Source organism: Scyliorhinus torazame, chromosome 5 (genome assembly GCF_047496885.1).
Source record: "Scyliorhinus torazame isolate Kashiwa2021f chromosome 5, sScyTor2.1, whole genome shotgun sequence".
Lineage (NCBI taxonomy): Eukaryota > Metazoa > Chordata > Chondrichthyes > Carcharhiniformes > Scyliorhinidae > Scyliorhinus > Scyliorhinus torazame.
The window spans coordinates 246,074,818-246,101,087 of record NC_092711.1 but is presented as its reverse complement, the minus strand read 5'-3'; the positions used below and the strand labels follow the sequence as shown (position 1 = coordinate 246,101,087).

At 47.9% G+C, this 26,270-nt stretch overlaps 1 protein-coding gene across 1 annotated transcript; it reads left to right on the top strand.

Annotated features, from left to right (window-relative positions):
- The first annotated feature begins 18,960 nt into the window (after positions 1 to 18,960).
- gpr34l (G protein-coupled receptor 34 like) lies at positions 18,961 to 24,738 on the top strand. The gene is made up of 2 exons (XM_072507698.1): positions 18,961 to 19,070; positions 22,551 to 24,738. The coding sequence occupies exon 2, from the start codon at positions 22,567 to 22,569 to the stop codon at positions 23,608 to 23,610; it is 1,044 nt and encodes a 347-aa protein (XP_072363799.1). The 5' UTR covers positions 18,961 to 19,070; positions 22,551 to 22,566; the 3' UTR covers positions 23,611 to 24,738.
- Positions 24,739 to 26,270: the final 1,532 nt, after the last annotated feature.

The window sequence follows — 26,270 nt, the reverse complement described above, 5'->3', positions numbered from 1 at the left end:
GACCAATGGCGACCCGCTTCCACTGCAGCAAAACACATTGTGGGAGGGGGGCCGGAAAATCCCAGCCTTTAACTTTGGCAATTCACCTGCATCTGTTGCTATATTCTCATTGTGTTGTAGATAGCACTGAGCGTGACATTGTTGGAGGTTGGAACATCATAGTCAATTAATTCTTTAACCCCTTAGTCTCAAGTTCCAAAACGATTCAAAGTGATAACTCCCTATCGGTGACAATGGTCATATTTTATTCAGTATAAGTAAGACATGACCTAAACTAATGTCTGGGTAGTCATACCACAATACATTACCATACCACAATACATTACCATTATGTCCTGGGTAGAAGAGCTATCTCCACGTAACTACATTCCTAGTCAAGACCCAGGGACTGGTACATCAGGCAATGTGACATGTCATAGTTCTGTGCTCGGGCAATCTCCTCTTATATTTTCTTCACACATCCAAGCCCATGGAGACCAACTTAACCCAAGCACTACCTCAGCAGCCTCAATGTAAAGGATGCCATTTATCCATCTACCTGCACAAGCAAGGTCATCCCCTCAAAATCACTGATTTACCACATGCGGACTCCTTTGAACTCATAAACATTTCAATGCTAGTGTCTAGCCAAAGCAAGCAAGCATTGATAGTTGTCTAAATTGGCTCTAACTGCATCTGGTCTCTGAAATTCTAGGCGTTTATCTTGTGTTCTCACACAGCAGGCTGTCAATTTTCAGACTAGATTTTTTTTGCAGTTTACTTTTTGACCATTTGGTTCCTTCAAAACCTTTCAGACCAATAAAACATTTAGTCAATGGGAACCCAAACCAGTTTGTCATTTAATTCAGCATACGCAGTATCATTTCACAACTAATGAAAATACCGATTTACAATCAGTCAGTCTTAGTATTCCAATTAGCTGTTAGCTGCAAGCAATCCAATGTAGGGATTTCCTCAGTTTGAAAACTCTCAACTTTTGCTCGAGAAGAATGCTGTCGTGCTCTGAAAATGATGCTCTGGAGTAAGGACAGGACAGATGGGCAGTATGGTAGCGCAGTGGTTAGCACTGCTGCCTCACGGCACTGAAGACCCGGGTTCGATCCCAGCCCCGGGTCACTGCCCATGTAGAGTTTGCACATTCTTCCCGTGTCTGCATGGATCTCACCCCCACAACCCAAAAGATGTGCCTGAGGGGTGAGTAGGCCATGGTAAATTGCCCTTTAATCCGGACAAAAAGAATTGGGCACTCTAAATAAAATAAAAGAACAGGACAGACCTCTTCACATCCATCTCATGTAGCAAAATAGTTATTTAGATCAGTGCAAAGTCAGACCATCCTTCAAAATCATTTCCAACTCTTTAAAAGGGCTCCAATAATTTGATCATCCTCTTAAAGGGCCATTTACACTAAGTGATTGCTTCTGTATAAATTTGTGCTGCAGCCCTTTAAGTGAGCTTATGACAATGATACATGTGTGCTGGCTGGATGGTATCTAGCAAGTCAGCTTGCCATTCTACTGGCACATGCTTTAAATCTTGGACAGTGGACCTGCCAACTTTCTAGTTATGCACACTACATCAGCTCTACAGCAGCTATTCTCTCTCCCTTGCCCCTCGCCTGAGGTGTGGTGATCCTCAGGTTAAACCACCACCAGTCAGCTCTTCCCCTCAAAGGGGAAGCAGCCTATGGTCATTTGGGACTATGGCGACTTTACTTTACTTTACAGAGTAGAACATATTTGGAAGCTCTCTGATAATGCTACAACATCCAGACGTTTGTTCAGGTTTTTTGTTGGCTGACATTGTAATAGTGACATCACCACACAGGTCGGAAACAGAGAATTGGAATGCATGACAGCCCATGTAAAGTGGGAATTCAGAAACACAGAGAGCTTTGTATGTACAAACATACGTGCACAACTCCCCAAGTCCCTCATATACACCCCCAAACACATGCAGCAACCCTCAAACACACTGTTCCTCCCACACATAAGAACACGCAATTCTCCCAACCACACACAAACGCACACCTGTCAGCACCACCCCACCTCAACACACAGACATAACCTACATTAACCACCCCCCCCCCCTCCCCCTACACACACACAGGCCATCCCAACATTCAGACATGCGTCAAACACATCAGGTCATTTCAGGGGTGGAGACCCACAGCATGGCATTCCACTCAGTCTGAGACTGTCGCAATGCATACAAAATAGGGACTAGCGCACAAGAGGCACGGAATTTGGATTAGACTATCGCTTCAAAAAATGGGAGCCAGTTGAAAGGAGTATGTGGGAAAATGTTCTTAATAGCATTTAAAATGTGTCTGTGGTTTTCTGGCAACTCGTTTCAAATCTCTGGGCTGATGTCACAGAACAAAGGCTGTGCATGACTGAAAATATCGTGATGTGGTCACGCTGTGGTAAGACAAATAATGAAGTGTGGATTGAAGAGTTTTCTCAGAAAATCCTCCAAGAAACATGAAAAGTCATGCATGCGGGCTGAAGGCCGTGTACTACAGAACAAAGAGAGAAGCACAGCTGAAACATGTTTAGGTGAGAACAAAACTTTGATCATTCCTATTGCAGGACAGTCATCAAGTTATTCACACACATACAGACCTCCACTTTTGTTGCAGACAGTAATGACTCATAACTGTAGAGGCCCAGTCCAGTTAGAATGCATTGTGTGACTAATCAATGCTGGGAACACCACACATCTCTCCCATACGATAATGAAATACCAAATACTGTGAGGTGTTTGAGAAAAAGAAGTGCAATTCAAATTGCGTAATACACTAAAGGCATAGTTGTAGATATTGGGTGTGATTTAATGACCACGCTGCCCCCGAAAAGCAGTTCGCCGTGACGCAGCGTGGTCGATAAAAGTCGGGAGACCCTGCTCTCAGGATCTACCCTGCTTGCAAAGACTTGTGAGATCTAACACGGTCTCAAGAGATGTTGCAATGTGAATCCAGCCCATTGTCAGCGGGATCACTTTTTAGCAAATCTGTATATTAAAGCGAGACAGCTAGTCTCACTTAAATGTGTAGATTACAGAGTTACCTTAAGCATGGGATCAATCTCCCTCACCTCAGAGACCTTGGAGGAGTGCTGTTCAGTACTGGCCACCACAAAATGGGGACCAGATGTAATGCCATTTGTGGGAGTCTCCCAGGGGATCAGAGGCCCCCAGGTGCTTCCCCTTTGGGCAGGGTGGTACCCTAGCACTGCTGGTGCCACCTGGGCACCCTGGCAGTGTCACCTTTGTGGGTGTCAGCCTGGCACTGCCAGGGTTCCAGGCTGGCACTGCTAAGGTGCCAAGCTGATATATTTTGTGTGGGTGTGATTGGGGGTTTGGGGGGTGGCGATTGTGCTGGGTGCCTTTGGGTTTGGGAGGTGGTTGAGGGTCACTTTGGGGGCCTCAGAGATCAGGACACCATTTAAAATGGTGCCCGACCTCTCGCTACGCTGAGGAGTTCAGGCGAGCGGAGCTCCTCAGTGTACAAAATGGGACTCGGCCGCATGCCCCCCATTGAGGCCCATGATCAAACGGGAGTCGCGTTTTATAGCCATGTGTTTTTCGGCGCTGTGAGCGCTGGAAAACACGTGTTTAAGCGTGCTCGCGATGGGACTTTGTTCCTATTTAGTTAAATCGCACCCACTATCTTGGCCATTACTAGTAGCCACAGAATACTGTTGTACTTACATGATACAGAACGTGTTTTGTGCCTGTAAGGCTGATGATTAGGAATTCTACCTACTCTTTAGGATGCATTCAAATCTATTCCCTGCATAAAAGCATCAAAATCAACTACTTCCAATCTAGACTGAATCACAGTTTTAAAATTTAGAGTAGCCAATTTATTTTTTCCAATTAGGGGGCAATTTAGCATGACCAATCCACCTACCCTGCATATCTTTGGGTTGTGGGGGCGAAACCCACGCAAACACAGGGTCAGTGACCCAGGGCCAGGATCAAACCTGGGACCTCAGCGCCGTGAGGCAGCAGTGTTAACCACTGCACCACCGTGCTGCCCCTAATCTAGACTGATTCTTGATGAGAATTTTTTAATATTCTAAAGTAGAGTTTACCTTCATAAGGTGAAAAAATAACTAAAATAATGAAGTACAGCATTTGCTTGTCTAATATTGCTTTTATGTTAAAACGGTGCAACTGACAATGGCCAGAACTGCAGAAGCAAATACTGTAACATAAATTTGAGGGCTACCTCAGAAGGTGGCATTCTCTAAACTACAGGTTGGGAGGCATGGGTAGGCATGAGTTGTCATGCGGGAGTATGTGCAAGGGTGAATGTGAAGGGTGATGGCTAGAGGACTGTTTTATGTTTCACTGTCAATTTTACATTTGGGACTGTGGCTGCCTCCGAACACTTTCCAAGGGTGGCAGGCCTGACTCCTGTTATCACCCACCCTCCCACCCCAGCATGAAAATCCTACATTTGCGAGTACTTTCTTCTCTGAGGCAGGCAGGTCAAGCCGGGAAATTACTCAACTCCTGATACCCGCCTCTGGGATGAATATACAGTCCATGGGTGTTCCTTTCATATCATACTTCACATATGTCAATCACTAAGCAATGTGTTAATGGCAATGCTCCCTCTAAGCTGCACAGCTGCCCAATCCAAAAGCCCCAGTGCATTCCACACAGAAGTCAGCCTCATTAAGTTACAGTGGTTAGCACTGCTGCCTCACAGCACCAGGGACCCCAATTCGATTAAGGCCTTGGGTGACTGTGTGAAGTTTGCACTTTCTCCCTGTGTCTGCGTGGGTTTCCTCTGGATGCTGTGGTTTCCTCCCCACAGTCCAACCATGTGCAGGTTAGGTGGATTGGCCATGCTAAATTGTCCCTTGGTGTCCAAAGATGTGCAGGTTGCATTGTTCTGCGATCAAACCATTGCAAGGATGAACTAAGAACATCTAGTTGTTTAACTGGAACAAATATTTATTGATGAACACGTGGAAAGATAAGACAGAAACTATGAAACAGACTAAGGTTGCTGTATGACTTCTACTGGAACTATTCTAACTGTGACCATCCTACTACCAACTGGCGGGTATCTCAGGTATGTGAAAGATGTCTGGTGTCACCAGCTGGTTGGAGGTCGCGTCATGAGCTATCTACAAAACTGTGCACAGGTATGTCACCACATCCCCTTTCCTTTGGAAATGTTAATGTTAATGGTTAAATGTAAATGTGTGTTACAAAACATGATTTATTTATGGCCATTTTACACATGTTATGGATAAATATATATACAACTATGTTTCAAACAATATGATATGCTTGATGAATGTGTCCCTGGTGCACAGCTTATTGTACATCTACGACAATTGATCTTCTGTACACTTATCATCTTCCCGACGTCGCTTTTACTGCTGGACTACCGGTTTTCTTGTTGGTGTTTTTTTATTTAACACCTCTTGAGTTTAGCCTCTTGACTCTATCTTTTGATGGGTCTTGAAAAACAGTTTCCTTGCTTGCCATGCCTGCATCACCAGCTTCTTTAACTTTTTAATGCAATGCTTTTTTTTGTTGCCGTTGTGCACTTTCACTTTCTGGCCTGTCGGCCACATTGCCGATGTCTTCTTGAGTAGTGCCACAGATGGGATTCACAATATCCCCACTCTCCTTCTCTTCCCCTTCTTTTTTGTGGGAGGGATCCTGTGAGTATGCCTCTTCTTCTGTTTGGCCTTGATTGCAGCTGTCCAGCCACTGGGGAGTGGTTACTTGTGGATCATCTGTGAAGACGTCCAGTGTCGGCATTCTTGTGAGGGAATGTGCAGTCGTGGTCAAGTCTGCATCTTCAGCATCGGGCTGCAGAGCCTCGCACTTCAGTGTCTGAGATTGGCTCCACTTCTCCCATGTTGGGTGTTGCTCATTCATCCTGAGCTTTAACCCCAAGTGATGGCTCATCGTCACTCGAATTGATAATGTATGCATCAGCCTCTGCTGAAGAGGCCATTAATGGCTCACCCTCGTCTGGTTGTATGACGTATGTATCGTCTGCTGTTGTCGAGCTGCATATAGTCATCTGCTCCTCTAGCAATTCTTTTGGTGGAGTGGCCTCAAGTATCAGGGGGTCCACTTCCAGAACCATTTTGTGGGCCTGAGATGATTCACCATTTGCTTCTGGAGCCAGTTTCTCCAGAATTGGGATAATTTCTTCCATTATCAGTCTGTTCGGAGCTGAGTAGCTCTCATCTGAAGTGTCTGCTCCTGCAATCTCACTCTCAGACTTTGCATGTGCCATCGTAGAGGTTCACACTCCTCGGTGTCCTGTGCAGACCAGGCGTCCCTTGTGATCACGATGGTGCATTCAAAGCCTGAGAGTGAGATTGCAGAAACAGACACATCCTGGAGAACCTGGATCCCTGTGCATCCAGTGATTTCTGGTTCGTCAAAGAATGAGAAACTAAACCCGTCAGGTCACGATTCCATCTGGTATACTTTTGTGACTACTTCACTTGTGAAATACTCATTGGGCTCAAACTTAAACTCCAGAGTGAAGCTCATTGGCTGTTCAAGCTTGGAACAGTTAACATTCACACCTTGCAAATGCTTCAATATAGGCTCATCATGCTCCTGTATCAGGCCACTGAGTAAATACGCATTCTTAAAGACTGTCAACCAGATGTTTGGGATTCCCTTCAGCTTTTCCATCTCTTCATCTGATTTGTCGTCCTCCGACTTGACATTCCCTTGCTTCTCATTGTATAACTGTGCTTGCATGTCTCATTGCGAATCACAGTAATCTTCTGTCACCTTGATTTCCGGAACGTACAACAGTCCAACTAGGTCCAGGGCCTCACAGGCATCCGCTCTTTTGAAGGGCTCGCTGGCCGCGTCCACAATGGAAAACGGTAGTATGTGAGTTTTGTCGTGCACAATTCAAGTTCACATACACCCAGCGCCACAATCTCCTTCCCACGTGGTCTATGAGCAGTCCCGGCTTTTTAATTGGTGGAGAGTTCAAATGACTAAAGAGAAAAATGTTTTTATTGTATTTCAGCTTGCTGGTTACTTCCTCAAATTGGAGGATGGCAAAATAAACTTTCCTTCAACAACTGGCACAGTAGCAGAAGCGTTCACCATCCACAAGATGCACTGAAGCAACTCATCAAGGCTCCTTCGACAGCACCTTCTAAATCCATGATCTCTACCTCCCTGAGATAAAGACAGCAAGTGCGTGGGAACATCTTCCGGGAGCAGAGACAGCCGGACCTGCGAGGAACTCATCTACTGGGCAGCGGACTGAGTTTGAAAACAGTAATTTCATTGTTTGGTGAGAAGCTACTGTTAGGAAGTGTGTTTAAATAGCTTTAACTAGAAAAATTGGGGATTTATAATGAAGTAGCTCCTTGAAGGAACACTAGCAATAAGGAAGTAAAGTTAAATCAAGTCGAAGTGAAATAAGATAATTTAGTAAACAAAGTAAGATAAGGTTAGAGAGCAGAACCGGAGAGAAAAAAAAGAGCACAAAAAAGAGCAAGACTGAGAGTGGAACCAGGAGGATAAAAGAGCGTGAGAAAGCATGAGATTCTGAGTGGAGCCGGGAGGATAAAGGAGTGTTGAAAGTGCCAGACTGGCAGCAGGGTGCTAGCTTTGAGTGATGTGGGGCAAGTGGAAACATCTGATTGGATGAGTACGGTAGGGTAAGTATTTACTACTTTATCACTTATAAATAAATAAAATTAAAATAAATAATCGCTTATTGTCACAAGCAGGCTTCAATGAAGTTACTGTGAAAAGCCCGTGTCTGCGTGTGTTTCCTCCGGGTGCTCCGGTTTCCTCCCACCGTCCAAAGACGTGCAGGTTAGGTGGATTGGCCATGATAAATTGCCCTTAGTGACCAAAAAGGTTAGGAGGGGTTATTGGGTTAACTGGGATAGGGTGGAAGTGAGGACTTAAGAGGGTCGGTGCAGACTCGATGGGCAGAATGGCCTCCTTCTGCACTGTATGTTCTATGATCTATGTTCTGCTGGCATTGTTCTGCAATACAAGCCAGCTATTTAGCCCACTGTGTTAAACCAACACATATATTTATCGTGTGTAAGGTCTATATTTTGGGGCAATAGATTGTAAGGGCTAAATTCTGTAGTCATGAGGACCAGGGAAGAAGGATCCAGAGTAATTGATATTATTTGATTTTAAGTATCTTCTAAAAGGTTTAATTTAAAGTGGTAAGTCATGGCAGGAGTGCCCAAAGCCGTGGTGTGCTCCTCCTGCTTTCTGGAAGCCAGGAACGTTTCCATGCCTGGGGCCAGCAAGTGTGCAGAAAGTGTCTCCAGCTGCAGCTCCTGGAAACCTGGGTTTCGGAGCTGGAGTGATGATTGGAGACATTGTGGAGCACCCGCGAGGTGGAGAGTATCATAGGGAGTTAGGAAATAAGTTGAAAAATATGGACCTCAAAGGTAGTGATCTCAGGATTACTCCCAATACCATGTGCTTGTCAGAGCAGAAATAGCAGGAGATATTAAATGAATATGGGGCTGAAGAGATGGTGTGAAGGGAAGGGTTTCAGATTCCTGGGACATTGGGGCTGGTTCTGGGGGAGGTTGGACCAGAACAAACTGTACCGATTCCATCTGGGCAGAACCAGGACTGATGTCCTGGGGGAGTATTTGATTGTGTAGTTGGGGAGGGTTTGAACTAAAATGGCAGGGGAATGGGAACCTAAACAAGGAGTCAGAGGAGGATACACAGACAAGAACAAAAGACAGAAAGGGGAATAAGAAAAGTGATATACAGTGAAATCAAGGATCAGAATCAAACAAGGCGACAGTGAAAAATAGTGGGAAGGAGGCTTTGTGCCTTAATGTGCTGGGCGTTCGCAATAAAGTGGATGAATTAATCGCACAAATAAACATAAACGGGTATGATATGGTCGGGAATATGGAGACATGACTGCAGGGTGACCAGGGATGGGAATTCATTATTTAGGAAGGACAGACAAAAAGGAAAAGGCAATGCCATTGCATTGTTCGTTAAAGAGGAAATTAACGCCATAGTAAGGAAGGATATTAGCTTCAATAAGGTGGAATCTGTATGGTTAGAGCTGAGAAACATCACGGGCCAAAAAATGATAGTAGAGATTGTATATAGACCTCCAAATTGCAGAGGTGATGTTGGGAATGGCATTAAACAGGAAATTAGAGACACATGCAATAAAGGAACATCTGTAATTATGGGTGACTTTAATCTGAATACAGATTAGGCAAATCAACTTAGTAACAATGCCGCAGAGGAGGAATTCCGGTTCTGTATATGGCATGGTTTTCTGGACCAATACGTTGAGGAACTAAGTAGAGAACATTTTAGACTGAGTATTGTGTAATGTGAAAGGAATAATTGGCAATCTATCTGTGTGAGGCCCCTTGGGGATGAGTGTCCAGAATATGATAGAATTCTTCATTAAGATGGAGAGTGACGTAGTTGATTCTGAGGCCAGTGTCCTGAATCTAAATAAATAAAACCGTGATAGTGTGAGGCATGAGTTGGTTCTGATGGATTGGGAAATGTTACTGAAAGGGATGACGGTGGATAGGCAATGGTAAACATTCAAAGAGCACATGGGTGAAGTGCAGCTATTGTTCATTCCTGTCTGACGTAAAAATAAAATGGGAAAGGTGGCCAAACCATGGCGTACAAGGGAAAATAGAGATAGTATTAGATCCAAGGAAGAGGCATACAAATTGGCCAGAAAAAAACAGCAGAGCTGAGGATTGGGAGCAGTTTAGAATTCAACAAAGGAGGACAACGGGATTGATTAACAGGGGAATATAGAGGATGTCATGAACCCCATTGATGTTAAATGTGAGGGTATCCCAAAACCCAGAGGGATAACTTGGAATAGCGATTCTTGGTGTATATTTTCAGTTTGATATCCTGTGAGAAAAGATATGCAAACCAGGGATGAACAGTCAAGGTGTTTTGTGATCAATTAATAAAGAATATTTATTAACTTAAAAGAAAATCACACAACAAGAAGGACTATCACACACTACAACAGTACACTTAACTACACTGATGGCTATACACACATGTATTATATGAAGTTACCCCTTTGTTCCCAACTACCTACATTTGCTGAACTCTGAGATGTCCGTTTTCCCAAACAACATCCAATGTTATATAACTCTACGAGCTAAATAATTATTGTCATGATATGCAAACATGCAACCAATGAACACTCAGAATAGGACACAACCAATGGGCAGTCAGGACACTCAGAGGTGGCATCACCACAAGGGGGCATGACATAAACACGATAAAACGGATGAGGCACTCACACCCTGCCTCTTTCCACAGACAGACATCTAGAGAGTTAGACAGGGTTGATCAGCAGCATCACACCCCAGCACGTGGCTTAGAGCAAGCTGGTACAGTTAGACTGAGTTACTACAGTTAGATTAGCAGAGAGTCAAACTCATTTGAGAACTGTGTTAATCGTTCAATAAACACGTTGAACTCATTTCAGAGCCTGGAGCATCCTTTAGTTAAGACTGCATCAAGTGGCAGCCTGTGTTATTCAAAGCAGCAGAACACAACAATTACCATACGCAGATTATGTGGCCACGTTTGGGAAAACCGTCTTCAGTTTCAGTGAAGGCCTAATTTTCTTGGTTTGAGTTTTGGATTTTAACCTGTTGCCCCTTTTCAATAACTGTTTTTTGGGAGACTGTGGCTGTGATGGTAGCTACTACTACTGTGTCCATTTCTCCAGTTATTGTGCTATGGAATATCATTCTTTCCTTTTGATGCTACCCACCCTGTAGGTCCGGTTTTCAGCATATAAGCACCAGTTTCTTTATTTCTCCACTTTGAAGTTACCTCTTTGATACCCCATTGATTTCCCCTAGTCACAGTGGTAAACACTTGCTTTTCTCACTGGTACGATAATCCACGGGCGGGATTCTCCGATAATCAGCGCGATGGCCAGGACCCCGTGCCAAAAATGGCGCGGATCACTCCGGCGTCGGCTATCCCTAGACGGCGCAAAGTCTCTGGCCCCGAATGGGCAAGTAGCGGCGTGACGCCATTCGCGACAGCGGCACCCGCCGCAGATGCGCGCCGTCACAGCACAAAAGACCCGACTAAGACCCCCCCCCGGAGACCCGACAAGATGGCCGCCCGCCGCGCAGCCCAGAGGTTCCAGGAGCGCGACATCGAGGCTCTCCTGGACGCAGTGGAGCAGAGGAGGGAGGCCCTGTACCCTGGACACTGCCGCAGGGTCGCCCCACGCCTCAGCCGGCGCCTGTGGAGGGAGGTGGCAGAGGCCGTCAGCGCTGTGGCTGTGACACCAAGGACAGGCGCCCAGTGCCACAAGAAGGTGAACAACCTCATCAGGGCAGCCAGGGTGAGTACCCCATCCCGCCCCCCGATGTGCGGCACACCCCCAGGTGCACCTAACCATAACCCGAGTGTGCTGTGCACCTCTGCCAATATACGCACACTGCTGTCCTGCATTTATATCCCTGTCTAACACTGTTGCCCTTTATCCCTGCCACCCACCCGCCCGCCCCCCACAGGAGAAGCGCACACACAACAAAAGGGAGCGTCAAAGGACTGGAGGGGGCCCAGCTGATGAGAGCCCATCACCGTTCATGAGGAGAGGGCCCTGGAACTGGCAGGCGGACCCGAGGACTGGGAGGTTGCCGATACAGAGGTCGGAGGTGCCAAGTGAGACACCCACGGCCCGTCCCCATTCCACTATATCCCCCTCCCCCATATCCCCCTCCCCATATCCCCCATATCCCCCTCCTCATATCCCCCCCATATCCCCGATATCCCCCTCCCCATATCGACCATATCCCCCTCCCCCATATCACCCCTCCCCATATCCCCCATATCCCCCTCCCCATATCCCCCCTCCCCATATCCCCCATATCCCCCTCCCCATAACCCCATATCCCCCCTTCCCCATATCCCCCCTCCCCCATATCCCCCATATGCCCCCTCCCCATAACCCCCATATACCCCCTCCCCCATATCCCCATATCCCCCCTCCCAATATCCCCCATATCCCTCCTCCCCATATCCCCCTCCCCATATCCCCCAAAGCCCCCCTCCCCATATCTCCCCTCCCCCATATCCCCCTCCCCCATATCCCCCAGATCCCCCCTCCCCCATATCTCCCGATCACCGCCTGCATGTCCAACCATGCATGCTGTATTGTGTATTGCAGGACCAAACGTCGAGGCACCCGTCCCTTCAGATGCCGACCGCCCGCAGGACGCCGCAGTGCGGCCACGAGACAGGGACAGGCCCGGCCCCTCCGGCATGCGACACCCACACAACGCCCCAGGCCGGCCACGTGACGGACAGGCCCGGAGAAACAAGGAGACGACGACCCCGTCTCGTGCGAGTGCGGCGACGCAGGCGTGTGACACCCAGCGACGAGGGGGGCAGCCACAGGCCCCGTCGCAGCCGAGCCAGGACAGCCCTACCCAGGACACCACTACCCAGGACACCACTGCCCAGGACACCCCTACCCAGGACACCCCTACCCAGGACACCGACACACATGACACCCCTACCCAGGACACCGACACACATGACACCCCTACCCGGGACACCGACACACATGACACCCCTACCCGGGACACCGACACACATGACACCGAAATACAGGATACTGTCACACAGTGGACGGGTGGACACGAACCGCCACTCCAGGGGACCATGGACCCTGGGTCGGATGATGCTCACGACACAACGCCACTGCTGTCTTCAACACCCTCCACCATCGCAGAGACACGCACCTCGGTTGGGCACTTTAGTGATGAGACGTCTGGTACACTCATTGGTGCGCACAACACAGCCGTCCCGGTACAGCAGGTGGAGGTAGGAGCAGCAGAAGGACCGGGAGGTCGGAGGGCATTCTGGCGCAAGCAAACATCTGCCACCCAGACGGGTCCGGGTTCCTGGAGTTACCACACCCACCCATAGACCCGATGCAGCCACCGAACCTGGGACGAGCGAAGAGGGTGACGGCCGGCTTGCAGCGGCTGCAGTCGCAGGTGGAGGAGTCCACCCGCGTCCAGGAGCTGGGAGTGGTGCCGGTCCTGCGTGCCACCCAGGTTGAAACCGCGCGGGTGGCGTCCGCGGTGGAGGCAATGGGTGCGACGGTGTCAGACATGGGGAACGGTTTGCGAGGCCTGGGGTTTTCCGTGCAAGCGGCGTCTGTGGCCCAGGACATGGCTGCCCTCTCACAGGAGGCCATGAGCCAAAGCCAGCGGCACATGGCAGAGGCGCTCAACGCCGTGGCCCAGTCTCTGCAGGCAGTGGCCCAATCTCAGCAGGCAGTGGCCCAGTCTCAGCAGGCAGTGGCCCAGTCTCAGCAGTCCATCGCTGAGGGCATCGGCACCATTGCCCAGGTGCTGGCCGGCATCGCCCAGACACAGACAGGGATGGCCAACTCCCTGAGTTCCATGGCTGCAAACTTGCAGACCCTTGTTGATACCAGGGTGAGTCTCCAGGTCTGGCAGTGCCAGGTGTCGGGGGGGGCTTCGGATGGCCGGTCCGTTCGCACCCCCGATCCATGTAGAGACCTGTGGGACATCCGTCACCCCGAGGGAAGAGGAGGTGCAGGGTCAGTCCCGGGTCCCCCTGTAGGGGAGGTCCCGGCACACCGCAGCACCTCGGACTCCCCCCCCCCCTTCCGTCCCAGGTGCATCTGGTGGGCAACGGGCAGGACAGGATGGCAGCTCGCCATTCCAATTGCCCGGGCCGCAGCCTGGCCCATCTAGGCCAGGACGCCCCAGGAAACCAAAGGGATCCCGAGTCACAGGGCAGGAATCGCAGGAGTCCACCTCCAGTTCTGCTGTGCCGTCTGGGGAACCACCTAGACGTAGTCAAAGGGCCCGTAAGGCCAAACAATTAGACACTGAGTAAGTTGGCATGGGTGCAGGGCACAGATTAGTTATAGGGGCTAGGGCACGTGGCTGGACTGTTTGTTATTAAAATCACTTTCACACCTACAGAAGCTGCCTTTGTGCTCTGTCCGATGCGTGCGGGGGTGTTGTGTTCATTGCGCGCAAGTGTGTGTGAGGAGTGGTCTTACATCGGCCCCAGGTAAATGTGCACCCCCCCCCCCCCCCCCCCCCCGGGCTGCCCTCGCCATCCCCCCGGGCAGAGGACGGGACCGTGCGCTGCAGTGTCACGGCTGCATGCAGGGATGGTCCGGGTGGAGGGTGGTACCGTGGCCTTGGGTCAGACATTGTCCAACGATGTGGATCCAGGAGCTCATCGCAGAGTGGGTTGTCATCATCCTCCATGGCCTGCAATAGACACGCTTCCACCGGCCACCGTGTGAGCCCGGCCTGTTGTGCCTCAGGTGGATCTACAATGGAGGGGCGGTGTGCATGTGGGTGGGGTGGGTGTGGTTGGTGGGTGGGTGGTGGGGGGCATCTCCGTCGCCGTGGCGCCACAACTTCATCCTCCCCCTCCTCGTGCTCCTCCTCCTCTTCGTGCTCCCCCTGCTCCTCCTCCTCATCCTGTCGGGTGGGCGGCCCTCCAGCCTGGGTGGCTGCCACCTGCCCCTCTGCGGCAGCCTGCGCCGCCTCTCTGGCACGCTCCTTCTCCTCCTCATCTCCAAGGACAACATGAAGAAGTGCGGCTGCCGCCACGGCAGCCAACATCGCTGATCAGCAAACTTGATCAGCAAAAGGGATTATTATTTAAATGATAAAATATTAAAACATGCAGCTGTGCAGAGAGACCTGGGTGTGCTAGTGCATGAGTCGCAAAAAGTTGGTTTACAGGTGCAACAGGTGATTAAGAAGGCAAATGGAATTTTGTCCTTCATTGTTAGAGGGATGGAGTTTAAGACTAGGGAGGTTATGCTGCAATTGTATAAGGTGTTAGTGAGGCCACACCTGGAGTATTGTGTTCAGTTTTGGTCTCCTTACTTGAGAAAGGACGTACTGGCGCAGGAGGGTGTGCAGAGGAGATTCACTAGGTTAATCCCAGAGCTGAAGGGGTTGGATTACGAGGAGAGGTTGAGTAGACTGGGACTGTACTCGTTGGAATTTAGAAGGATGAGGGGGATCTTATAGAAACATATAAAAGTATGAAGGGAATAGATAGGATAGATGCGGGCAGGTTGTTTCCACTGGCGGGTGAAAGCAGAACTAGGGGGCATAGCCTCAAAATAAGGGGAAGTAGATTTAGGACTGAGTTTAGGAGGAACCTCTTCACCCAAAGGGTTGTGAATCTATGGAATTCCTTGCCCAGTGAAGCAGTAGAGGCTACTTCATTAAATGTTTTTAAGATAAAGATAGATAGTTTTTTGAAGAATAAAGGGATTAAGGGTTATGGTGTTCGGGCCGGAAAGTGGAGCTGAGTCCACAAAAGATCAGCCATGATCTCATTGAATGGTGGAGCAGGCTCGAGGGGCTAGATGGCCTACTCCTGCTTCTAGTTCTTATGTTTTTATGACGGCCTGTGGGGGGTGGGGGAGGGGGGGGGGGGGGGGGAGGGAAACAACAACATGTCATCATTGCCCATACCCCCCCTATGCCCCCCCGTCCCCCGCAACCAGGTGCCATGGGCTGCATGGGAGCGACTGTTGGAAGCTGGCACCTGACCAGGCGGACAACCTCCCTTGCCTTCTTCCCCCTCCCTGGCACTCGCCCTCTCCCCCCACCCCGGCACTCACCCTCTCCACCCTCCTCGGCACTCATCCTCTCCCCCTCACCCTGGCACCCGCCCTCACCCCCCCCCGGTACTTGTTCCCCCCCCCCTCCCTGGCACTCGCCCTCACCCCGGCACTCGCCCTCTTCCCCCTCCCCGGCACTCGCCCTCTTCCCCCTCTCCGGCACTCGCCCTCACCCCGGCACTCGCCCTCTTCCCCCTCCCCGACACTCGCCCTCTCCCCCCTCCCCGGCACCCGCCCTCTTCCCCCTCCCCGGCACTCGCCCTCTCGCCCCTCCCCGGCACTTGCCCTCTCGCCCCTCCCCGGCACCCGCCCTCTTCCCCCTCCCCGGCACTCGCCCTCTCGCCCCTCCCCGGCACTTGCCCTCTCGCCCCTCCCCGGCACTCGCCCTCTCCCCCCTCCCCGGCACCCGCCCTCTTCCCCCTCCCCGGCACTCGCCCTCTCGCCCCTCCCCGGCACTTGCCCTCTCGCCCCTCCCCGGCACTCGCCCTCTCCCCCCTCCCCGGCACTCGCCCTCTCCCCCCTCCCCGGCACTTGCCCTCTCGCCCCTCCCCGGCACCCGCCCTCTTCCCCCTCCCCGGCACTCGCCCTCTCCCCCCTCCCCGGCACTCGCCCTCTCCCCCCTCCCCGGTACTTGTTTTCCCCCCCCCCCTCCCCGGCACTCGCCCTCACCCCGGCACTCGCCCTCTCCCCCCTCCCCGGCACCCGCCCTCTTCCCCCTCCCCGGCACTCGCCCTCTCGCCCCTCCCCGGCACTCGCCCTCTCGCCCCTCCCCGGCACTCGCCCTCTCCCCCCTCCCCGGCACTCGCCCTCACCCCGGCACTCGCCCTCTCCCCCCTCCCCGGCACTCGGCCTCTCGCCCCTCCCCAGCACTCGCCCTCTCGCCCCTCCCCGGCACTCGCCCTCTCCCCCCTGCCCGGCACTCGCCCTCTCCCCCCTCCCCGGCACTCGCCCTCACCCCCCTCCACCACCCACTCCTCTCACCCCCCCTCCACCCCCCATCCCTCTCACCCCCCACACACCCTCCCCCCCTCACCCCACACACACACCCACCCCACACACACACAGACTGCGGCCATGCAGTCACTTCTCCTGCAGCCACCCCACGCCGTGACCTACCTCCGCGCTGTACGGTGTCAACCATCAGCACTGGTTGGTGCCGTTATATAGGTGGTTTAATTTATGCCGGCGTGATCCGTGGTCACATCGGCGGGGTTTCGGCCCAAACGGCCGGGAGAATTCGGGCAGCCCCGGGATCCATAGCGTCGCGCCGGTCCCCGCCATTCTCCGAAGCGGGCGGCGCGATTCATGCCTCGGCGACTTTTGTGGGGTCGGAGAACCCCGCCCCACATATCTAAACCCCTTCAAACAGTTGCCCTTTTCAATTCCCCTTTTTACTGTACCCCAAATTCATTTTTAAATCTTAATTTCCCCCATTTCATAACAAATGCGAGAGTAAGTTTGTGGGGAACATAAAAACTGACTGTAAAAACTTCTATAGGTATGTGAAAAGAAAAGAATTGGTGAAGACAAATGTAGGTCCTTTACAGTCAGAAACAGGGGAATTTATAATGGGGGCAAAGAAATGGCTGACCAACTAAATACATACTTTGGTTCTGTCTTCACAAAGGAGAACACAAATAACATACCAGAAATGTTTGGGAACACAGGATTTAGTGAGAGGAAAGAACTGAAGAAAATCAGTAATACCAGGAAAATGGTGTTGGGTAAATTGATAGGATTAAAGGTCGATACATCCCAAGGGCCTGATAATCTGCATCCCAGAATACATAAGGAGGTGGCCTGAGAAATGCTGGATGAACAGTTTCTACAGATTGGAGGATAGTTAATGTAACCCCACTATTTAAGAAGGGAGGTAGAGAGAAAACAAGGAATTATAGACCAGTTAGCCTGAAGTCCATAATGGGGAAGTTACTAGAGTCCATTATAAAAGATTTAATAGCAGAGCACTTTAATAGCAGAGGAATACAGTGGCAGGATGTGACAGAGTCAGCATAGATTTATGGAAGGGAAAACATAGTTGGCAAATCTACTGGTACTTTGTCCAGATCCTCCCTCATGTCTTTGCAGTTACCTTTATTCAATTGTATACCGTTATATCTGATTGCATCTTCTCCCTCTCAAACTGCACGGTAAATTCTATCATATCGTGGTCACTGCTCCCTAAGGGCTCCTTCACCTTAAGTTCCCTAATCAAGTCTGCCTCATTACACATCGCCAAATGCAGAATTGCCTGTTCCATAGGGGCTCTACAATAAGTTGCTCCAAAAAACCATCTCGTTGACATTCCACAACTTCCTTTTCTTGGGATCCGCCACTAACCTGATTTTTCCACGTCCACCTGCATAATAATAATCATCTTTATTAATGTCACAAGTAGGCTTACATTAACACTGCAATGAAGTTACTGTAAAAACCTTCTCGTCGCCACACTCCAGTGCCTGTTCGGGTACACCGAGGGAGAATTCAGAATGTCCAATTCATCTAACAAGCACGTCCTTCGGGAGGAAACCGGAACACCTGGAGGAAACCCACGCAGACACGGGAGAACGTGTAGACTCCGCACAGACAGTGACCCAGCCGGAAGTCGAACCCGGGTCCCTGGCGCTGTGAAGCAACACTACTAACCACTGTACTACCGTGCCACCCATCTTGAAGTCCTCCATTGCCTTTCTTACATGCCTTTTCTATCTCCTTATTTATTTTCTGCCCCACATCCTGACAACTGTCTGCTACTAAGGGGGCTGTACTCTCAGGTACTTTTTAACCTTGCATTTTAAATGATAATCAGGTGTCACAAAGAAAGTCTGTGCGTACAGGATGCCTTTAGGAACATTTTTAATAATGATGCATAGCATCACACAAAGCGTCACAGATGTGGGTTTTAACCTCCCCATTATCATAAGACCGCCCAAGTGTTACTGAGTAAAAGTGTTTTTGGAAGGAGAAAGAAGTCACATGATGGTGACCAGTGTTCACTGCCTCTCAATTTTCCACACTTAAAGCACAATAAATTACTGTTCTGTTGAAGATTTTTGTGGCTTCTAAGGATTTTAAATTGCTTGTATCAAAAGACTTTTGTCTAGTCCCAAGTGACTGCCTGCTCTTGTTTAGTCTGATAAGTTTCTCTTCCAATTTTCATTATGAATAATGAGTCACGGAAGTAGGCGTATGTTTAAAACCACCGAGACAGAAAAAAAGACATGCAGCACAGACTACGTCAGGAAGCACAAGCGCATGCATTGGTATGGGGAGCACAGCCTACGTATTCCTGTCAATGGAACTTCCACTGACTGAGGAATAAAACAAACTGCAGTCAGCTCGTCACACTTTCATTGAAACAGAAGCAAGAAACAGTACAGAACAGGTAAGAGGCTACAATACAATATAACTCATATCTTCAGTTACAGGTCAGAACACAAAACATTTGCTTCACTACATTATTATTGGGTTGTTACAGTAGCTGAAGCACATAGCCCTTCGTTCGTATTTCCTGATTACTTTTTATAGTTCAACCCCTGGGAATTTTCGTGAATGTGAAAAATTTGACAATCTCATATCATATCTGGTTGTATGTGTGATGAGTTATTTGTTGCATTCTCAAATGAAACGTTTTGAAGTTAGTGGAAATGTACCTTTTGCAAAGCGGGTGATGGTACAGCAAGTGAGAGGACACAATTGATGTACAGGTACAGGCAGTAAAAATTCAGCTGGGGTGATGGATGGAGGCAACAAATGTGTGGGTACAGACAGTGCAAAATTGCCACATGTATCAGCAATAAGAGGTCCTTCACTGTGTTTGGTACAGGCCACAATATTGTGTAATAGGTGATGGTCACAGCAAAAGTCTAATCAATGTGGTGGATACTGGCAGCGTGGGTGTACATGCTGTTGGGAAGGGTTTCTGATTTATCGTACTTCTCTCTGTCATATCAATGGTTAAATGTTAATTTATTAAATGTGAGCAACTTATTGCCAATCTTAATGAAGTGCATCTACACTGTGCTTAATTGCTCCATCTGGCTGAATATTTCATGGTCTGCGAAGTTCTGACTAAAATGTTTTTGAAGTCAGTTGTGCAGTTTTTCGGTGTTCAATAATGTGAAGGTAAAATTGAATGAAAATCGTACTCTGTTGCTTATCATGGCTCTCATTTGAAATGACTCTGAAATTTTAGATCTGCTTAGAAGCATGTTTAAATCTTGCTGTCATTAGTAAACAGAAGCAAGCAGTACAGTTTATGAGGAATGATTTGTGTCTCTCTGCGGGTTCCATACACTGTGGGGCAATTTATTTGTGGAGTAATCTTACAGTGGTTTTCATTGTGCATGTAGAGATGTCACTGAATAATGTGCCAAGAAATAGAGGAAGTGTCAGCAAAGGTTCCTCAGGTGTTTGATGATAGTGAGGCTCAAGATTCAATATAACATGCAAGTCAGACGTATCCATTCTGTGTGGGAATCGATACAGCCATATCTGTGCGCACTCTAATTTCAAAGTCTTTGGTCAGAGTTATATATTGCTCAGGTGGGCACGTACCTGGCTCGGAGTGAGTGAAATCGTGCAAAAAGACATTGGGTGTGTGTCCGACGTCATCGCACACTTGAGCAATATTTAGGTAGGCGGGCGTACATGAGAGTTGGATGTGTGCCCGCCCACCAACAATCAAGCAGACAACGTAGCCCATTAAGGAGCCAATTGAATGCAATATTACATGGCCCGTCTGCTTTTACAGTTGGTGGGCTGGCCGATTGGCTAGGCAGCCTTTACATTTTAGCTTCAACCTCAATCCAGGGCGAGATGAACTGACCGGGCTGGAAATAAATTTTAAAAGCTGTCTGGGGGATGAGTTTTGTGTTTGAGTGTACTGCCTAGTCACTCTTTACATAGTTTTTCCATCACTATTAATTTTTTACACTTCTGCAGCTCACTGAGACAGCGCTACAGCAGCTGTCCCCCTGGGGGAACACATTGGAGGCGCCAATTCGCACCCTCCTTTTTTTCAGCGCCTGCCCTCTTCCCGCCTTCGCTGGAAGCACTGATCCTTTCCCAGCGCGTGTTTCATGCTGGCTGCCCATAAATTGGCTAACCCGGGTGAAATCGCATTCTGGGGCCGAGCATGGCTGATAGTGCGTTTTATGCCCCTTTCCAGGCCTGCTGACTGCACCCTCTAGTGAATGAGAAATTCACATCTTTGTCTTTTCTGCCACATCACTCAGTCTCCTGACATTGGGGATCAGCCCCATGACTCCTCTGTGCATTGACTTCAGCTCTTGAGTCTTCATCTTGTTCTTCCAGAACTGGCCAGAACTGGACACGATAGTCAACGTGCAATCTGACCAGAGCATTGTACAATCATACTGCCTTGTATTCTATTGCATTGACTATATATACATGTAGTTCATATAATTCATATATTATGTACATTGTCGATTGCTGGATGGACACGGTAGTGCCAAATCTACTAAGAGGCCGAGATCTATTTCAACCTTGGCTTTCTCAACATCATTCAAACAGTTTATATACTATCATTTTTCCTTCTACATGCAGTTTTACCTGTACTAAACTGTCCAGCCCAACTCATTCTGTAACTTCTGAGCTGCATCCTTCAATTCCACCTCCTCCCAGTTCGATATAATCCTCAAGCTTCCACTGATTTTCTGAACCAAAGTCATGAATATGAATGGGAGACAGTAGGAGTCCCAATGAGTCCTGAGACACCCCACCCAAAACATACCCGCATCTCAGCATAACTCCTTTCTGCTAATTGCGCATTGCATTCCATCTGAGTCCATTTCTTATCCATCCCGAAATTTACCCTGAATTTCAACAGCTTTACTATTTACCTTTCATGCGGAACTTCGTATTTGAGTGTACCATGTGATGAGGATTTCCACAGTGCTTTTCCACTACTTTCAGATGTTGAAGTACGTTGGTCAGACAGAATCTCCCTTTCGAAAGCATGTTTGGTTCCTGTTTTTGACAAAGTGCCATTAATAGAAGTAGTGCAATTGTTCTTAAAATACTTCATCGTAGTTGAACTCAGTTGCAATTACACATTAGCGTTCTATGTACATTTTCTGAATTTCGTTGTTTATTTTTTCCTAATTTTAGTATTTATTTGACCCATTTTTTGTTTGGAGCAAACCCCTTGTGCTTTCCTCCGCCTAACAGATATTCCCCAGCTGTGTAATAGTGTGGTAATGATGGAAGTGCCTGACCTAGGGCATAATTTAAAGGACGAATGGCAACTTTGAGGGGCTCGCAGGCTGTCAAACGTTTGCCACCAGAATCAGTTGTTCATCTGAGCTGGGGATCTGTGCCAGGCAGTTGAACAGACAAAACACCAATCAAAACTTTTCTGTATGAAAGTAGCTGATCCCATTGTTATTTTAAGAGAATACTTTATTTTTAAGGTTTTTAATTGATTGGGGGGGGGGGGGTGGTTGAGGGGCTTGTTACCAGTTTAACCCCCTCCAAAAACCATAGATGCGACATCCTAACTGATGTTAGATATATTTCAATTCAACTGAATTGTCTGATTCGTTGGCGGCTGAAATTTGGATCAATTGTAATCTGAAAAAGCCTTCACACGTGAGGGCCAGATGATGTTGGGTTCCATTTAAAGGAGAGTTTAATATCTGGAAAACAGAGGTCTGCCATTGCTGCAAATGTTAGACAGCAGGGAGACAGATAGACCTTGTCTTAGGAACGTTAGAGATTAATACCTGGGATAGCACATTTGCACCACCGAGAGAGATGGAAATAGGCCTGCCTTAAAAAAATGTGACTGTAATAGAGTGATTTCATTTTCAAATTAGAACTCATGTTTTTCCTTTCTTTCCAGGATTTTATTTGTAACTATGGCTGATTTGTCATCTTCGCCATCTCCCTATGTCAACGTTTCGCAGCCAGTAAAGGACTCCATTGCAATATCCAGAGCCATTAACTGCACCATTTCAGATGGTTTCCTCTCGATGGGTTTGCCTATTTTCTATATTATTATTTGTGTGATTGGGCTCCTGGGTAACTTATTGGCCTTATGGGTGTTTTTCTTCAATCAGCGGAAGCCAACATCTATTTCTATTTACATGAAGCACCTAGCTATGGCCGACCTCCTGTTATTACTCTGTCTTCCATTCAGGATTGCCTACCATATCGGACAATACAAGTGGATGGTTAAGTGCTACTTTTGTAAGATCATTGGGACATTTTTCTACATCAACATGTATGCCAGCATTGTATTCCTTGGATTGATCAGCCTGGACCGCTACCTAAAGATCACAAAACCTCTCCGCAGGTTCAGGATCCACAGTGTGAAATGGAGTTCAGGCATATCCAAGGCTGTGTGGTTTGTCACTGTATTATTCATGTTACCCTTTTTTGTGGTGAGCGGCTTAAAGTCAGATGAGACAAAATGCTTCCACTACAAACATCAGAGCATGTTAGCAGGTGCGATGAACCTAGCAGCTGTCATGTTTATTTTTATTCTCTCCTTTCTCTTCCTGGTGTCCTATGCCAAGATTGCAGTCAAACTCTACAACATGTCGAAAGGGAAGAAAAAGCTGCAGATCAGGAGAGTGAGCACCAGAGCCATCGTAAAGACTTTCATTGTCCTCGCCATCTACGTTGTGTGCTTCATGCCTTATCACATTGTTCGAGTCCCATATGTCCTCTCTCAGATGGAGATAATTTCCAGCTGCCAATGGAAGCAGTTTCTGCACATTGCCAATGAACTGGTTCTGTGCCTCTCTGCTCTAAACAGCTGTCTGGACCCGGTCATCTATTTCTTTCTATCCAATTCTTTTCGCAGGACTATTATTTACACCATTAAAGGCAAGTTCAACAAAACGTTCCCCAAAACCAATGGGGCCAGGAGCAGTTTTAAATCCATCACAGACATCTGAAGTTCAGAGCTGCGAATATTGAGGTCATGGAATAGAAGCAGAATTCGTGGCCATCCGGGGAGCACTATGGCAGTGACCATCTTGGCCTAAGATGATGCTTGGAGTTGCGGTATTTTAGGCAAGGTTTTGCATCATTACATTCCTATGAATAGAAGCAGCCTTCCAAAAGACAGCAGCGATAGCCACCCATATATATAGAATGGCATGTCAAGTACTCAAGATAAATGCCCATGCTATTTGGTCGTGACAAGGAAGCTTGCCAACAAGTGAGTGGAGCTGCAGTTTTATTGAGCTTCATGTATCTTACTGCATTATTGGAACTCACATGGAATCCAGAAAACATAGAATCACAGCAAGAAGTTCTGATACCATCATGGAGCTATTTCCAACTGCTTCCAGTATGTAAGTTTTCCAACATGGACTTTGTAAGATTTTGCAAAGAGGATGCAAAATCTAATTGAACAGTATAGCAACAATTTGAACACTGCACCAGAACATTACAGGTAGGAGCATTTTGAAATGCAGCAAGACACATTTTCTTCCAACACAAGCTCAAAACCATAGTATTAAGACCTGCGTGGGCCTGGTAATTTTCCATCACCAACTTGTGTGGATACCAGGAAATGTTGATCCTCTGGAATAGGCAAGTCTGTATTCCACATTTTTCACTCCCCATCGTGCACAAGAGTTTTATAGAAGAACAAAAGTATAGAGGACACTTTATGAAGAAACAAATTTGTTGTTTTATGAAGAATCAATCTCCTGTACAAGACATTCAAAAATAAAACAACACCGTTGGTCTTGCCAGTTACATCTGAGCAGAATGCTCATCTGACTCTTGTTCTTATAGAGAATGCATTTCTCAATGCATAAAGACTGCATAATTTGTATAAAGCCACAAAATATTGTGCTGAATAAAGGATAAATTAGACCCGATATCTTGTTGTGCAATAAAGAATAGCTGAATATTAGATGTGAAAATTGTTTTAAATGTTTTATAAATAATTGTCCCTTAAATGGGCCCTGTCAGCTGTGGGACATTTGGATTATTACACTGTGACTAAATGTAAAATGTAAACATAAACTTTAAATTACTAAGTATAAATTGTGTGTTCTACCAGCACTTTAGTGAAAAAGGTCTTTTTGTAAAAATTAAATATACTATTTTCATTAACCAATTTGGATTTATTTGTTTATATAAAAGAATCTCTACTCTCTGAGATTGTGCACACTTTACTAAAACATTTTCACAGCATACACACTGAATATTTTCCTTAAAGAAGATTGCTCTTGTAATGAAATTCCACTAGTTCATGACAACACAAACTACCGCATCACACAACCTTCCATAGCCAGTTCCCTCTGGAGTTCAATGTGCTGTGGAGTTCCCAGTACTCTGCGCAGATACCCACAGTGGAGCTCCCAACACACTGCATAATGCCACCTATGGACTTCCCAGTATTCTACACAGTTCCCAGCACACTACTTAGTTTCCCTATGGAGTTCCCAGCTGGGGATTCCATAGTTCCTCTATGGAATCCCCAGCTCACAACAGTTATTCCCACAGGTTGCACAACTCAATGCACTCTCAAGGGTTTCCCAGTTCATGACATATTGTACAGGCTCCACATAATCCTGCAGGAAGTATATGTTGACCCAGTGACCTACTACACACAGGGCAACCTTTCTCCATGTTTACAACTGCAGCAGAGAATATAATTACCTGTGGAGCTATTATTATTATTTCCATTAGACATACGTTGCTAATTTAGATATTATGCCCTGATCCGAACCAAGAGATCCTATAGCTATGCGGCAAGCCTGCACAGTCTTGGCTTACTGCTGTCTTCTCTCCACATTCTCGGACATGATGCTAATTTTATCCACCTCACAGGCACAAAATGTTGAAATTATCATAAAAACAGGCAGGTGCCAGTTGGCTTGAATGCCACCTCTGCTTTAAATTGTATGTAATGAGAGGCAAGATTATTGACTAGCGGCATTAAAACTACAATCCTTTCTTCCAATTTAAAGTACAGATGCCATTCAAACCAACTGGACGAGGCCAATGTTTTTGATAATTGAGCCTACGCTTACCCACTTCATTATAACAACAACCATTATGAGCGCGATTTAACGGAAACATTTCTAAGTGTCATTTTGGGCACGATTGCTGGGGTGTTTCTCGATGGCCATGGTGGCGAGCTTGCGGTCCATATTTAATGGCACTTAGTACCTGAAATGAGCCACCATGCGCTTCACGCTGTTCCTGGCTGTCTCACTGTCTGATTCGCCTGACTCGCACCACAGCGTCTCACCGCTAACAAGGGGGAGCTGCTTTTAAACACTTCCCCGCCTCTCACTCCCAGTTAACACACAATTATGGCAGCGCGCAGACCTGCTCCTCTCTTTGACGAAGCCGACCTGGACAGGCTTCTCGTCACCTGGGCATCCTGTTCCTCGGAGGACCAGCAGCAGGGCCACCAATACCGCCTGGGAGGCAGTCAATGTGGGCAGCATGACCAGGAGGACCAGCATCCAATGTCTGAAGAAGACCAATGACCTCCACTGAGCTGCAAGGGTAAATTACCACCTCTCCCCTGGCATCAGTTCTGCCTGCCACCCCTGAAATTACCAACACCGACCCCCTGCCCACAAAT

What these genes read in the sequence shown, in the direction of transcription:
- gpr34l (XM_072507698.1), top strand. Translation starts at nt 22,567, where the DNA reads ATGGCTGATTTGTCATCTTCGCCATCTCCCTATGTCAACGTTTCGCAG.